The sequence below is a fragment of the Myxocyprinus asiaticus genome, chromosome 43 (assembly GCF_019703515.2).
Source record: "Myxocyprinus asiaticus isolate MX2 ecotype Aquarium Trade chromosome 43, UBuf_Myxa_2, whole genome shotgun sequence".
In the NCBI taxonomy this organism is placed as follows: Eukaryota; Metazoa; Chordata; class Actinopteri; order Cypriniformes; family Catostomidae; genus Myxocyprinus; species Myxocyprinus asiaticus.
Window position 1 is genome coordinate 25,592,110 of NC_059386.1, and position 16,730 is coordinate 25,608,839.

The 16,730-nt window shown below is 37.2% G+C and overlaps 1 protein-coding gene across 7 annotated transcripts in view; it reads right to left on the reverse strand.

Annotated features, from left to right (window-relative positions):
• LOC127433449 (homeobox protein cut-like 1) overlaps nt 1-16,730 on the reverse strand; it is a 180,552-nt gene that overhangs the window by 55,638 nt on the left and 108,184 nt on the right. For all 7 annotated transcript variants that reach the window (XM_051685369.1, XM_051685372.1, XM_051685367.1 and 4 more), the window contains exons 6-8: nt 15,180-15,342; nt 14,542-14,609; nt 14,303-14,369 (exon numbers count right to left, since the gene is read on the reverse strand). In XM_051685369.1, the coding sequence (XP_051541329.1) occupies nt 14,303-14,369; nt 14,542-14,609; nt 15,180-15,342 (298 nt within the window). The remainder of the gene's footprint in view (nt 1-14,302; nt 14,370-14,541; nt 14,610-15,179; nt 15,343-16,730) is intronic.

Here is a 16,730-nt window from a genome sequence, read left to right on the forward strand (position 1 = left end):
AACACAACTGTCCAGCTTTCAATAAAAGGTTAACAGTTCTATATGTCCCCATTAAACATTGAACACTCAAATTAAAGGGAGTGTAGTTGTGTAGTTGTTTTCTAAATGACGTCTGAGTTACAATTATCATCACCTGACGTCTGAGATTTAAATGGACTGATTCGGACGGGACTAAAGATCTCTGTTTATTACAGAGGTGGGAGTGTCTGTTTCTAGATATGGGAGTTACAGAAGGTTAAACACATAATTTAGGTGATTAGATAAAATTAACCTATCTTTTAAACTTTATTAGTTTACATTTAAAATGACAATTAAAAAAAATATATTTTTAAATAATTATTTAATTTATTAATTTACATTATAAATTCGAATTTGTGTATGTGTATGGCTTTCTTCTGCAGAACACAAAGAGTTTTAGAAGAATATCATATCTGTAGGTCCTTTCAATGCAAGTGAATTGTGGCCAGAACTCTGAAGGTCCAAAAAGCAGATAAAAGCAGCATAAAAGTAATCCATAATACTCCAGTGGTTAAATTCATATCTTCAGAAGCTATATGATAGGTGTGGGTAAGAAACAGGTCAATATTTAAGTCCTTATTTACTATAAATCTCCACTTTCACTTTCAGATGTGAAAGTGAAACTAAACAGGTGCCACATGTGACTTTGAGATGTAAAAGTGGAGATTTATTTTATAAACTTAAATATTGATCTGTTTCTTACCCACACCTATCACATCGCATCTGAAGATATTGGTTTAACCATTGGAGTCTTTTGGATTAATTTTATGCTGCTTTTATCTCCTTTTTGGACCTTCAAAGTTCTGATCACCATTCACTTGCACTGAAAGGACCTGCAGACATGAGATATTCTTCTAACAATCTTTGTTTGTGTTTGGCAGAAGAAACAAAGTCATGCACATCTGGGATTGCATGAGGGTGAGTAAATGATGAGAGATTGTTTTTTAAAAAAAACAGATGCTGGCAGTCAGATCTGAAGCAGAGTAAAATTCAACCGACACACAATCTTTGGGTGAGTGAAACTTGTTAGCCCACATACTGAGCCCTTAATCTGATAAAAGCACTTGCATTTTTCCTATCAGCCACTGTACTCTACGCTCAAACATTTCTCCAATTGACACTCTGACCATGTGTCTCAAACTGAGAGGAGTCAAGCACAGCTGAAATTAATTCAACAGCGAAGCTTAATTAGAGGCGATTTGGTTTAATGATTTAGATGAGCTTAACTCGGCTTTGTGCGTACATTTACACGTGCGACTCATGGGCGATGCTGCGTTTGAGTTTCATTATTACAGTGAAGTGCGTGATGATTATTGCAAAAATACCATGTTTGAAATTATGTGATAGCTTTTTAAAATGTAGACACACACTTTCATACTTGATTTAAGGGAAATTATAGTGCTTTTCTAAACCCAAATAGTGAGTCTGTTGTAGTTAAATATAAATCATTAAATAACGTTAGATCAGCAAAGATTTGGGAATTATGGAATATAATACTCTTTAAAACCTAAAGTGAGCAGATCAGAGGTTTATTTTATGCATTAACAGTGTCATGATCTCTTGTCATGGCACAGAATAGCAAAAATACAATCCCTCATAAATACAGTCTAAAAAGCACTCATTCTTTTTATCTCACACACACATGGTTGAGAACCTATATAACCTAATCTCCTATCATTTCTGCTCTTTTCTGCTCATGTTCATGCCCTCCTTTGTGGGCCCCACTGTAAAAACACATTAATGAGGACCATAAAGGGGCCATATTCTACACTCCTGTTGCATGTTTTTCTTGAGTCCACTTATAATGCAAGTCAATGTATTTTTCAACAAAACAGTCATAATTTAGTTTTACATTACCTTTTTTTTCACCCTTCTTTCACCCTTAGAATAAAACAGGCTGTTTTTGCTGCTGTACCTTTAAGAATTATATATATATATATATATATATATATATATATATATATATATATATATATACATATATATATGACCTGATGATTTCATTGGCTTACCATCATGCACCAAAGTTTACAATGTTGTTCAACAGGGAGAGCAAGGTTGCTAAATACTTAATAGGTCATATGTGTACACGTGCGGTCATATGTAGGCCCAGACTGCATACTTTTTTTTATATATATTTTTTTTTTACTTTTCTACACTGAGGAATCTGAAGAATTCTGGTAAATTGATTTAAACATATGCAAATTAGCCAACATATAATGATAGGTAATTTCTATAGAAATTCTGAATGGTTGTGAGGTTAAAACCATTTTAAAAAAGTATGAACTGTTTTAGATGTTTTATAAAAGAGCTTTGCGTTGGGAACGCTAGAATGTGTTCATATAGATCAGAAAACTCTTTTATATCAAAAGTGCAAGTAAAATCCTGTTTTCCATAAAATGAAAAGGTCCCTTCACTCCCATTTAAGCATGGGCTTCTAACCCAATATGTTCTTCATCACCAGAAACCAGGGGCCAAAGGTTATCTGTGACATCATTTTTTAGGATTATTTAAGCGTCTACATACGAACATGTTATGATGTGGGAAAGTAAAAAAAAAAAATAACAATGTGAATGTAATCCAGGAACATATAAACACATCTTTTGTTATTTTACAAGCTAATGCTGATGAATGAACTCAAGAATGTAATATAGGGATAGTTCACTCAAAAATAAACAAATTCAGCCATCGTTTTTACTCTACCTTCATGTTATTCCAAACCAGTATGACTTTCTTTCTTTAGTGGAACACAAAAGGAGATGTTAGGCAAAATGTTAGTCTCAGTAACCACCCGCTTTCATTGTATGGCAAAAAGATGCAATGAAAGAGAATGGTGACTGAGATTAACATTCAGCCTACCATCTCCTTAAGTGTTCCACTGAAAAAAGAAAGTCTTGAGTTTGAAACAACATGAGGGTGAAAAAATGATGACAGAATTTTCATTTTTCAGTGAACTACACCTTTAAATACTCAGTGAATTTGATTATAGTGTTTGGTCTTCTCAGTCCTGATAAATTATGAGAACCAGCTGCTTTGATTTTGACCTTTTCCATCCAGTACAGCTGTCAGAAAGGGGAGGTTAACTCTGCGTTGGGGCAAAGCTAGCGTGAGGTCCAGGTTACATGCATCTTCTGGCTGTAATTCAACTCTTTCAGGCGTTTCTCTCTCTATCTCTCTCTCTCTCTCTCATCTTGCTCTAACTCACTCTCACTCTCTCTCTCCCCAGTGCCTTTGTTTCTGCAGTGGCTCAAATCCCCCTGGGCTGGTACGACATTTCACAGATTTAGCCCATTAGATTTCCATTTTGCTCTCTTTCTCCATTTGGCCCCTATCTTATGGAGCCAGTGTGGGCTTTATTCTGCTGTTTTTTTGTTTTGTTTGTTTTTTGTCTTCCCATCCTCTCTTAACCTTTTGAAGGCTGGGGTGGTAAGAAAACCCTCGGGGTCTTTTTTTTTTTTCTTTTCTCATGCCGAGTGTCTGACCTCCAGGAGCAAAGCTAAGATAAAAACTTCATTCTAAGAACTGTCGTTCCTCATATTGCTAACTCACCACACAACAAACGACATTGACTCAATTCTTTCTTGACGGTAGTCACACAGGTGTTTAATTATCACTTATGGAGTTCTTAAGAGCTTTTTCTGGAGTAAACTGAATACTAAAGATCACATTAACTGTAGATTTATCGGTTTCATTTCATTGAGTTATTGGACAACATTAGGGAATCAACATTCTACATTCTAGGTGATTGAGCTTTTTGGTTTATTTCTGAAGAAAATGAGGTGGCTGACAGGGTAAAACTTGCTGCCAAAGTGCTACGGGTTTTGTGGATGGTTGCCAGGGCGTTGCTATGTGGTTGCTAATGTCTTCTGAGTGTTTTTAAGCGTTTTGCTATGCAGTTGTTCAGACATTTTGAATGGTTGCTAATTTATTCTGAGTGGTTGTTTAAAAGAGACCTCCTTAAAGCCTATAAGATATTCCTGTACTTAGATATGGCTCAGGACCTTCCTTCAATAAAAGTCTATGGGATTGTCCGCAATATTAAAAACGAAAGTTTGATCGCCTAGATAAACAACAGCCCACCCCTCTCCTCAAGAATCCATACAATCTGTCTGTAGGTGTGGGATGAATTATGTGCCAAAGTTTAATGTTTAGGATTGGAGTTTTAGAAAAATCCCTAAACCTAAGTATGAGCAATAGAAAAATGATGCACATTTAACTTGAGAGTTTGCATGTACACTGTAAAAAATGTTTTTATAATTAACGTAATTATAACGGTAAAAAACTGTAAAAAAGCTACAGTAAAAAAAATTAATTGTTTAATGGGTAGTTACCTTAAAATATACGGTAAAAATGTGTAATATATTTAAAAGGACAAAACGTCGTTTTACGGTAACATTTTGTAAAAATAGATATTTTTTTAATGTAAAAATTATGATTTTCTGTATAATTAACAGTGAAAATGTATATTATGTTTAACAAGAGAGTACATGTACTTTTTACAGTAAATTACTGTTAAAATTATGGTAAAAACACAATAATCGGGCGTTCCCAGAATTCCCTGCGTGACCCAGTTCATTTCATTATATTTTATGTGAATAGTTAGGATTCTTATTATTTTTAATATCAGTTATGTACATTGGGGTGTTCATATGTGTTACCTGATGGTGTTAAGTGTTTGTGTCTGTGACACTGAGCACTGTTGCTGCATGTTTATTGGTCGCTGCTCCTTGAAGGGCCTCTATTAATAACTTCATGTCAACATGTGCCCTTTTGTAATTACTACGGTGATTAACAATACATTATAAAGTGAAAAGAAGATTTTTACAGTTTCAGAAGGTTAATATATTAAGTTTATAATTTAATAATATAAATGACGGTAATGCACCGTAAAATATACAGGCATCAAAATTACATCCCGTAAAGCCTAAAAAACGTGGTTACTGTATTTTTTTACTGTGAATTTCTGGTAACCACAGCTGCCAGTTTTTTACTGTAAATTTAACAGGATTTTTTTTTTTTTACAGTGTATAGTTTGAAGTGATGTATAAAGAACTCTATTTAAAGATAGCTTAATTGCTGTAATATCTGTGTACACATTTGTACAATATGGTGGAAATATCTCTGAACAATGCAAGAGCTTCTGGGACGATGAAATGTCTTTCTTGACACAGATGAAATGTTTTCTTTGCACTTAGCCGGTGAGTGCAGATCTGTGCCGATAAATCAGGTGGGTAGGATGAGGTCCTTTGTGTTCCCCGCAGTAATTCAAAACCTGCCAGGCTGATGGGAGTACAGACAAATGGATCAGACATAGCAAACATCCACCCTCCGAAATGTCACACAACCAAAAGTGCAGCCGAGACCCTGTCAAGCAAAATACGCTGGATTGAAGTGAAGAGGCAGAGAGGTGTGAACAGGTCTGACGTTGCTCTTCTGCAGGATTTGATGGGAATCAAACTGCGCTGTTTATCTGAGTCAGTGCATGCAACATCACACAACACTCAGACAAAAGGATCTGAAGCCATGTTCACAAGAAAACACGCACACACATGCATCCAGTTGCTGCTAGCCAGTGGGGACTGTCATGTCATCAGGAGCTGATGAAATTCATGTGCACAGCTTTTGCATGGCAGAAACGTGAGTGCACCAGCTCACTGGCCCATTGTAATTCTCCACGGTTAACATCACACACACATATACAGCACCCACACAACCCACAAGCAGCCATTCAACTCAGTGTCTCTCTCATACACACATATCCACCTAGACTGATACACCGAATCCAACATCCACATGCACACAATTCCACAGGCCTCACACACTGCTGCTATTTCTGTAAGCTCCCCGACTACTGCCCATTTGTCTCGTAAAGGACACACAGCAAAACCCAACCTGCCACTTTCAGCACAGGAGAAACAACTTTAATTGCATGTTCTTCCTTTCCAGTTCAGTCAGGGAGAAACCAGAGAGAGTTTAACCACACTGGGAACAAGCACAATAGGCCACACAGCATGACAAACTCAACCCTGAGCACTGCCATTGCTAAAACTGCCTGAGGTAATAAACTTGACTTATTTTGCCACTTTGTTTACTTCGACGTTTACTTATCGCTGAGTTAAGTGTGGAAAGTTGAGTTAAATATGAGTAAAGCAAGAAAATGTTGAGTTAAATGTGAAAATGTTAAGTTACATACAAACACTTTGAATTAAATATGAAAACATGGAGTTTAGTATAGATAATTTGAGTTATAGCTGAACTTTTTCAGTGTTAAAATACTATACCAGCTTAATATGGAGAGACAACTATAAGTAAGCCATTCATAGATTCATTTTCTCGAAAACTGTAAACACTGTGTCTCTGTGGCACTATAAAAAATTCCCATGCTTGTTTTGAGCGACCTGCTTAGACCCGCCCCAACAATGTTACTCAACCAATGGCGTGAGTTGGAGGCAGGACTATTTCTTTGTTTGATCAACGGCAGACAGTATTCAGAAAGCTGTTACAAAAACATTGTTTATTTTTGCAATTACATTCGGTGGCGCTAGAGTCGCAGAAATTACATACTTCAGCTTTAAACAAGATGTTTAGTTGAGAATTCATTAAAGAAAATTTTAAAATACAAAAATGTTGAGTTAACTGTGACAACACCAAGTTAAATTTCAATACATCGAGTTAAATATGAAAGTTGAGTTACCTACAAAAAACATGAAAATATATAACTATTGAGTTAAATATGAGTATGTTAAGTTGAATATCATGTTTAGTTGAATGCAAATACGTTAAACAAACGTTAAAATATGAAACTGTGACAACCCCCGAGTTAAATTTGAATATGTTGAGTAAAATATGAATGCGACGAGTTAAATATGAGTACGGTATGTTCAATTAAACAAGAAAACGCTGAGTTAAATATGAAAACGTTGAGCTACATACAAATATTTTGAGTTAAGGTTTACTTGCAAAAATACAAATACGTAAAACAATAAAACGTTAAACAAGAAAACGTTAAATGCGAAAATGTTAGGTTAATTGAGACAAGTTAAATATAAATACTTTGAATTAAATACGAGAACACTGCATTAAATGTGAATATGTTGAGTTAAAGTTAAATATGAATATTTTTAACAAGAAAACATTGAGTTAAATATGAAATCATTGAGTCAAATTATAAAATAAAAAAAGTTTAGTTAAATATGAATGTGTTACGTTTTAAATACAAATATGTTAAACGACTCCAAATAGGAGTTTTTTTGTTCTCTAATTCACCTCAACAATTAAAAATGAAAACACTAATAGTGTGTATCTGTGCTGGTGTGATCCCATGTGTTTGTGTGGGCATATAAGGGCCGATGCCCGCGTCTGTGCCAGCTGTAGTTACTGTTGGCAGAACGTTAATGAGGAGGTCCTGAGGAGGGATAAGAGGAGAGTCTGGGCTGGAAAAGCAAAAGATTAAAATTTCAGCACAACACAGAGCCCTGAGAGACAGAGAGAGAGAGAGAACAAGATAGATGGTTGGGACGACAGACACCTTTCGAGCCTGTGAGAAAGGCGGACATTCCACCGTGAACACGTCTGGGAGTGGAGGGGGGAGGGGAGAGAGGAGGACTCTAGCTGGGGAGAGTAATGGGGGAAGGGAGGGGAGAGAAAGAGAGAGAAGTCGCATACAAACGGTGAAGCGAATTGAAGCATTCCATTATTACACTCGGCTGAACTGCTCCTCTTTTCACCCTGAACCCAAGACACACACATACACACACACACTTATATACACACACACTTTGCAGCTGATACCATCCTTCCTTCAGACTGAACTAAAAAGAGAGAGAGGGGGGATTGGAGGGTGAGACCAGAGGACTTTAAAAAAAACAGACTGATAAAATAACGGTAGACAAACGGGATAAATAAAACCATAAGCAGCTGCTTCATAATCAACATTTCATTAAAGACAACATGAACTGGTCCCGCAAAAACCCTGAAACTGCATTCACAACCCATTTTATTTCCTTAATGTGCCATTTGTCGGAGTGAAACAGGAAATGGTTAATATTAAATTGGTCTCTGTCCACACGGTCCTGATTACATCAGCAAAAAAAAAAAAAAAAAAAAGAATAGAAAAAAAAAGTTGTTTCAGAAGAGGAGAAAATATGTTTTGATGAAAGGATGTTTATTAAGTAATTAAATGTGGTCCTTTTTTATTTCATGTTGACTTCAACACACACACACACACACACACACTGTCTATCAATAAGGGCAACAGCAAACATCTTCACAGTTCATACAGGGTGACGATGGATCAATGTTAATATGGATTATGTGTCCATACCTGTTTTGCCACCCTGACAGATGTCTGAGCACACAGCACTATCAACCCACATCAAAGGCACATCAGCTGCCCACTGAGGGACTTCAGTTTCTTCTGTGTATTACTAGAGCACTGCAAAGCATGACACATTCTTATGTTTGTTTAACTATTTAATACTCGCACACGAAAATCTCGGCAGCCTTCCCTTTGAGATCCATCCACTGTCACTGCGGATGAACTGAACTAAAAGAGCATGTAACACCCGAGCCCAGGAAAGGGCTCTTATAAGGGGGGGAGAAATTCCTTTACCCCCTACCAAAGACACATGCACAGAATCACGTAACCTCATTAAGTCAGCAGGTCCCAATCTCAATAACGGAAAGACAAAGACGAGCTCTTAAATTATAGAGGGGACTGTGTTTATGTAAAGCACAAATGTAACTATATACAGCATATACTCTATAAACTGGTGCCAAAATTGACACTGTTGGATTCTTAAAGGAATAGTTCACCCAAAAATGAAAATTCACTCATTTACTCACCTTCATGCCATCCCAGATGTGTATGACTTTCTTTCTTCTGCAGAACACAAACATGTTAAAATCTCTTCAGAAAACCTGGATTAAACCACTGGAGTTTTATGGATTACTTTTATGCTGCCTTTATGTGCTTTTTGGAGCTTCAATGTTTTGGTCACCATTCACTTGCATTCTATGGAAAAACAGAGCCGAGATATTTATTTGTGTTCTGCAGAAGAAAGTCATTAACATCTGGGATAGCATGAGGGTGAGAGAATTGCCTCTATAGATTTTCCTTGTGCCCCCCTATAGCTGCCCTCCCTAAAGTTAAAAATGCCACAAAGATCACATTCTAGTACCATCCCTGTTTGCAAGTACTTTTAACCTTGTAATCCAAGTTCACACAGGTGATCTAACAGAGTAACCCCATTTAATATAGACATGTTCCACAATTTTAACCCTCAGAGACCCAGCAGAGCAGAATTGCAATGTTTGTATAAAGCAATTAAACAATACTTATTTTTTATTAAAAATGGTAAAAAAAAATAAAAAAATATAATAAAATAAATAAAAAACTGCACATAACAGTAACTGACATTCTGAACTTTCTCACAACAACGGTTTTGGTGGGAACAAAATTGCATATAATTGTCACAGCTCGCTAAAGTCACACAATACATATATCTAATAAAAATGTGCTTAAATATCAAGATTTTTCCATAGACTACCACTGTCTTCTGAAATTCACCGCAAAACAAAATATGCTTAAAAATCAACATTTTTATAATCAGTAGCTTCCTAAAAACATGTTCAAGTAGGAAAAAAGAAAAAACATCAAACTCTATGCATGGGTCTCTGAGGGATAAACAGTATAACAAGCTTCTATTTGTTAAATGTTTTGCCTGTGCTGTTTTCTTTAAAATAAATGATATTTTGCTATATAATGCAAGTCATTCTTAAATTTAAATGTGGATTAGGTACTTAAATAAATTAGAAAAGCAGAACTAACTGTTGTATAAATATACCGTATATGTAAATGATGCACTTAAAATTTTTTCCAGTAGCACTTGGATCAAGCTGATGCTGATGAAAAAAAGCTTGAACGCCAGAATTAGGAGATGGTGAGACATTCAATGGAGGCATTCATTCTTTGTAACAGTTCCCTAGAGAGACCAGGCGGATTGGAAGCAGGCCAATGTTACAGAACATCATGATGGGTTTTTGTTTGAGTGTGTCTGTCTATGAGCATGCTTGTTTGCGTTTGTATGCGTGTACACGGTCATATTCAAATATTCGTGTGCACGCATGACTGTGAGAATTATCTTTTGTTAAATCCGTGTTGCATCTGCAACAAGTGTGGAATCAGAAGCGTGTCTTTCCTATAAAAAAATGTCCAACTGAAGTAAACCTTGCCATGGCCTGTGACCTTCCGGTTTAACTGCAGCTCAAGAAACACCGGGTCTTTGGCTAAAAGGCTAGGTGCAATGACATTATATAATATTTCTTACATGTCAATGACTAAACTTCACTGACAGGTTGGACATATTCGGTGTACACTATTGCTGTTTCAAAACCAAGTGAGCTGCCAGACTAGACAGCATTTTTGTGCATTAGCTGATTCGGAATGCTTCAATGGTGGCTAAAAATGCTGACTCTAGAACTTTGATTACAGAATTTTTTATTACAAACTTTGAATTCAGAATTTTTCATTTAGAACCTTTAACTTAGATTTTAGAATTTTGAATTTCGAACTTGAATTCTGAATTTTTCATTTAGAACTATGAATTTAAAGTTTAAATTACAACTTTGAACTCTGAATTCTGAATTTAGAACTTTAACTCTTTGACAAAAGGCACAGTGTTGAAAGGTTTGCTTTGATCACAGGTAGTGTAATTCTGCCACTCCCAGCACATAGAACTGTTCTGAAACAGCCCGCAGCGAGTGCGCTCTGCAACAGGATGCATTCCGGAGTGACAGCAAGACAAGGAAATTGCCACCTAACCCTGACCACATGACAGGGAGAGTGAGTGGGAGATGCACACGCAGACATGCATACAAACACACACACATGACCCAGATCAATGCATGCACACACATTTATACACATTGTGCATAAACAAAAGGCACATTTGAGCATGTATAAACCATCACACATCACAGTACGCTCATACAATGTTCAACGCCCACAAAATGTCAGTTGATGAATCCCATCGTTTCTAGATACTCAGAGTAGGGCTGAACAATACAGCTAATGATCATCTCTTTATATAATTTCAGTCTGTATATATCCAATATATAGTATATAAAGGGTGATTTGTTATTTCCAATCAGAGAAACCATCATTGCAAATAAACAGCTATTGTTACAAAGTAGATTTCAAATGTTTAACGTAAAATACAGTAAAAATCAAGTTAAAAATAATGTGGCAATTAATTTTTATGATTAATTATAACAACTTAATAAATAAAAAATGCTACACTGGGACTTCAGTAAACATTTGAGTGATGACACAAACAAAATATTGAATCAGTTTTGAAATGGTTCACTGAAAGACAGTTAGAACTTCTTCACAGAAATGAATACAACTTACCAACTTTAAAAGCATTTTTGCTACTGAAGTTTAAATCAACGTGTTTTAGTAATTTACAGTTGAAGTCAGAAGTTTACATACACCTTAGCCAAATACATTTAAACTCAGTTTTTCACAATTGCTGACATTTAATCGTAGAAAACATTCCCTGTCTTAGGTCAGTTAGGATCACTACTTTATTTTAAGAATGTGAAATGTCAGATTAATAGTAGAGAGAGTGATTTATTTCAGCTTTTATTTCTTTCATCACATTCCCAGTGGGTCAGAAGTTTACATACACTTTGTTAGTATTTGGTAGCATTGCCTTTAAATTTCTTAACTTGGGTCAAACTTTTCGGGTAGCCTTCCACAAGCGTCTCACAATAAGTTGCTGGAATTTTGGCTCATTCCTCCAGACAGAACTGGTGGAGTCAGGTTTGTAGGCCTCCTTGCTTGCACATGCTTTTTCAGTTCTGCCCACAAATATTCTATCGGATTGAGGTCAGGGCTTTGTGATGGCCACTCCAATACCTTGACTTTGTTGTCCTTAAGCCATCTTGCCACAACTTTGAAGGTATGCTTGGGGTCATTGTCCATTTGGAAGACCCATTTGCGACCGAGATTTAACTTCCTGGCTGATGTCTTGAGAAGCTGCTTGAATATATTCACATAATTTTCCTTCCTCATGATACCATCTATTTTGTGAAGTGCACCAGTCCCTCCTGCAGCAAAGCACCCCCCACAACATGATGCTGCCACCCCCATGCTTCACGGTTGGGATGATGTTCTTCGGCTGGCAAGCCTCACCCTTTTTCCTCCAAACATAACGATGGTCATTATGGCCAAACAGTTACATTTTTGTTTCATCAGACCAAAGGACATTTCTCCAAAAAGTACGATTTTTGTCCCCATGTGCATTTGCAAACTGTAGTCTGGCTTTTTTATGGTGGTTTTGGAGCAATGGCTTCTTCTTTGCTGAGCAGTCTTTCAGGTTATGTCGATATAGGACTCGTTTTACTGTGGATATAGATCCTTTCTACCTGTTTCCTCCAGCATCTTCACAAGGTCCTTTGCTGTTGTTCTGGGATTGATTTGCACTTTTCGCACCAAACTACATTCATCTCTAGGAGATAGAATGTGTCTCCTTCCTGAGCGGTATGATGACTGCGTGGTCCCATGGCGTTTATACTTGCATACTATTGTTTGTACAGATGAACGTGATACCTTCAGGCATTTGGATATTGCTCCCAAGGATGAACCAGATTTGTGGAGGTCCACAATTTTTTTTCTGAGGTCTTGGCTGATTTCTTTTGATTTTCCCATGATGTCAAGCAAAGAGGCACTGAGTTTGAAGGTAGGCCTTAAAATACATCCAAAGGTACACCTCCAATTCAGTACACCTCCTTTCAGAAGCTAATTGGCTAATTGCCTAAAGGCTTGACATCATTTTCTGGAATTTTCCAAGCTGCTTAAAGGCACAGTTAACTTAGTGTATGTAAACTTCTGACCCACTGGAATTGTGATATAGTCATTTAAAAATGAAACAATCTGTCTGTAAACAATTGTTGGAAAAATTATGTCATGCACAAAGTAGATGTCCAAAACAACTTGCCAAAATGATAGTTTGCTAATATGAAATCTGTGGAGTCGTTAAAAAATGAGTTTTAATGACTTCAAACTAAGTGTATGTAAATTGACTTCAACTGTAGGTGAACATTTCTGAGGTGAATGGGTTAAGTCAGTTTTGAACCGATTCACTGAAAATCGACAGTATGAACTGAATCAAGCAAATGAATCAAACTGAACAACTCTAACACCAAATTTTTTTTTTTTTTTTTTTTAAATATGATCCCCTTTTCTCCTAATTTGGAATGCCCAATTCCCACTACTTAGTAGGTCCTCGTGGTGGCACGGTTACTCACCTCAATCTGGGTGGCGGAGGACAAGACTCAGTTGCCTCTGCTTCGGAGACTGTCAATCCGCGCATCTTATCACGTGGCTCACTGTGCATGACACCGCGGAGACTCACAGCACGGGAGGCTCATGCTACTCTCCACGATCCACGCACAACTTACCATGCACCCCATTGAGAGCAAGAACTCCTAATCGCAACCACGAGGTGGTTACCCCATGTGACTCTACCCTCCCTAGCAACAGGGCCAATTAGGTTGCTTAGGAGACCTGGCTGGAGTCACTCAGCACGCCCAGGATTCGAACTCGCGACTCCAGGGGTGGACTAACACAAAGTTTAAATCACTATTAAAAAATCTCTATCTTACCACTCTCATACTCTCAAGTCGCGAGACAAGGAAGAATTGCGAAACCGGTATAACTACACTTATACCTCAGAAAACTTTAAACGCATAAAAAACATTGCGAGTTGCTGAATTTTGGCAATATCATGACAAATATATAATCAAAATTATATAGATTTTGCATAGCCCTAAGTCAAAGACCTTTGATTAACTCTGAGCATCCATGTGGGTTTTGAGGATCTATTTCATCCATTATTTTGTCTAGTGTAGCCATAATAGCAGCATGGGCGGGTCATAAAATGAGGCCTATTGAAAATCAAATTTTCCATGAATGAAGGTGTGATTTCACCACACTGTGTTTTCCCCCATAATCAAAACTGTCTGCAGAAGGATTATGAGCTGTTTTAGTGTGGATCAAAGGTTTGTGTGTGTGTCTATGTGTGTGTGTGTGTGTTTGTCTGTGTCTGTATGGGCACGCAAATGTGGGTAAACGACAGTGTCTGTGTGTGTAAAGTTGAGACAAAGACGCAGCACGCCTAGCAGACAGTTGTGGAAATACAGAAGGGAGAATCCGAGCTGTTTCAACACTAATCCTCACTGTCTCCTGCTGTGTCACATCAAAATAAAATGAGTAACTCACTTTGCTGTGGATTCTTCATCATATTTTGTCTTCAGTTCGTGGAGTTCTGCCTGAGTTGTTTCAAGTGCTGTGGAACAAATTAAATGCCTGTCAGCGGAGTTGAACAGGCCTAAAGATGGCGTTCGATATGGATTTAAAGTTACATGTACGTAATTTCAGAAACACTTCTGTTATTACACCTAATTCACCTTGGCTGTGAATGAGGGCTGGTAAGTACATTAGCTCATGTGAACACAAACCTGTTTGTAAGACCTGCGTTTTCATGTCCAAGTCCTCTGTCCTGCTATCCTGGCTCTGCTGTGGCTGACTATGGAGACACGCAGAGGACAATTAAAAAAACAGTGGTCAACTGTCCAACTTCACTGCAAATGTATATTAATGTAGAGACTTAAAGGGATAGTTCATTCAAAAATAAAAATTCTGTCATCATTTACTCACCCATTATGTTATTCCATACCCATACAAGAAAGTCACACAGGTTTGGAAACACATGAGGGTGAGTGAATGCTGACAATTTTCCCCAGACAGGGATGTGGGAATATAACCTACAGAGAATGTACTCTGTGTATGCTAGGCAGTGTTTCAAAACCTAGTGAGTTGCCTAACTAGACAGCATTTTTCAGCTGTATGCATCATTATGCTGTCTAAAATGTACATTTAAGAATTAATAGGTTTAGGAATTCGGAAGAATTTGAGAGTAGAAATTATAAATCAATAAATAAAAAAAGTTGAATTTAGTAAGGCCTACGAAGCCCAACATTATGTAAAGTCAGGCAGCTCACTAGGTTTCGAAACATAGCTAATGAATTCATAACATAATTATGATGACTAATGCAGTATGGGATCTGTGCAGTTTATCTGCATCAGCCAGGCTAACCTCTCCTTGTCTGCATAGTTGTTAGGAAGATTTTCCCCTTTGTTGTCTCTCTCCTCTCTTTCTGTTCCGTCCTGGTCCTGATCAGGAGGTTCCTCTGTGTTCTTGGCCTGCAGAGAACGCTCATACTGCTCCAGCTTCTCTTTAAGTGCTTTAATAGTAACTTCTGCGGGAAAGAAAAAATGAAAAGGAGAAAGAGAATAGTTTTTATAGCTGTGTGGCAATCAGGGCATGAAAAAGAAAAAGAATGTAGGCACGTACATGTGTGTGTGCGCGCATTTGTTCATGAGTGTGTCTCTTTGTGCATGTGTATCAATGTTGGGTAAGTTAATCTAAAAAAGTAATTAAATCCAAATGTCCCCAACAAGGACAGTATACCTAAATGTAACTACATTGAGGACCAGTCAACAGATGAGAATGGCTTTCTTAACATTCTAAATAATATCTGAATGAGAATCAAAAATTGCAAAAGGTTTCTCTAAGGGTTACATTTAGAAGTAGGGTTAGGGGACAAAAAATATGGAGTGACTATTTGCACTGTAAATAGCACCTGCCACAAAGTGCAGCTATTTGCACCCCAATAATCTAGTAGAAACACAGAAATTTACAACAAACTGCAGTGTAAGCGTCGCTGCAGCAGTGTGGGTCATAACGCGGTGCGAATGTACCTTTTCGTGCGGGTGACCTGGGTTCAATTCCGCCTTTGTCCCACTCTTTTTCCCATTCTGTTTCCTGTCTCCACTCTTAATATTTTATTTAATAATATTTATAATAAAAAAGAAAATGAATATATAGCTAGTATTACTATAGTAATATTGTAGTAACCATGTTTTTTGGCGGAAACCATAGTTTTGATGCAATTAACCATGGTGTGTTACTACAGTAATATGGTGTTAATACAATAATCATGTTTAATTTTGTGGTTACTATGATTTTACTACAAAATACCATAGTGATACTATGGTTACTGTAGTACAACCATGGTTAAGAGAAGGGGAAGGTCAGGGTTAGGTTTAGGGGTAGGGGTTGGTCTGTGGGACTCTAAATACACACAAAAAAACATGCTGCATTGATGCCTCTACACTGTATGTTAGTATTTAAATAGGGGTGCAAATAGTATCTGCCATTATTTGTAACAGGGTAGGGGTGCAAGTAATATTTGTCACTTTTTGCACTGGGGTGTAAATAGCATTTACCTTTATTTGCACCAAGGTGCAAACAGCATCTGATTAAAAAATATCATTAACTCAACAATAAAATAGAAGTGAAAGGAAAGTCCCCACCAAGCTAAAGTAATTATTTAGTATGTTTATCAAGCCATTTTCCTTGCAGGTTCCCACAATGTAGGCAAAACCTGTGTGTGTAGGCATGAGAAAACACATACACATACACATCCACACAAAATATCCCTGATAGAGAGCTTTTTCTTCCTCTCTCCATCTCCTGCACACCCATCTGCGGTGATTTAAACTCCAGCACTTCAGCTCTGACACATAATCAATGAGCAGCAGTCCCACAAGAGCCCTTTTAGACCCTTAAATGCTAAACTGGACT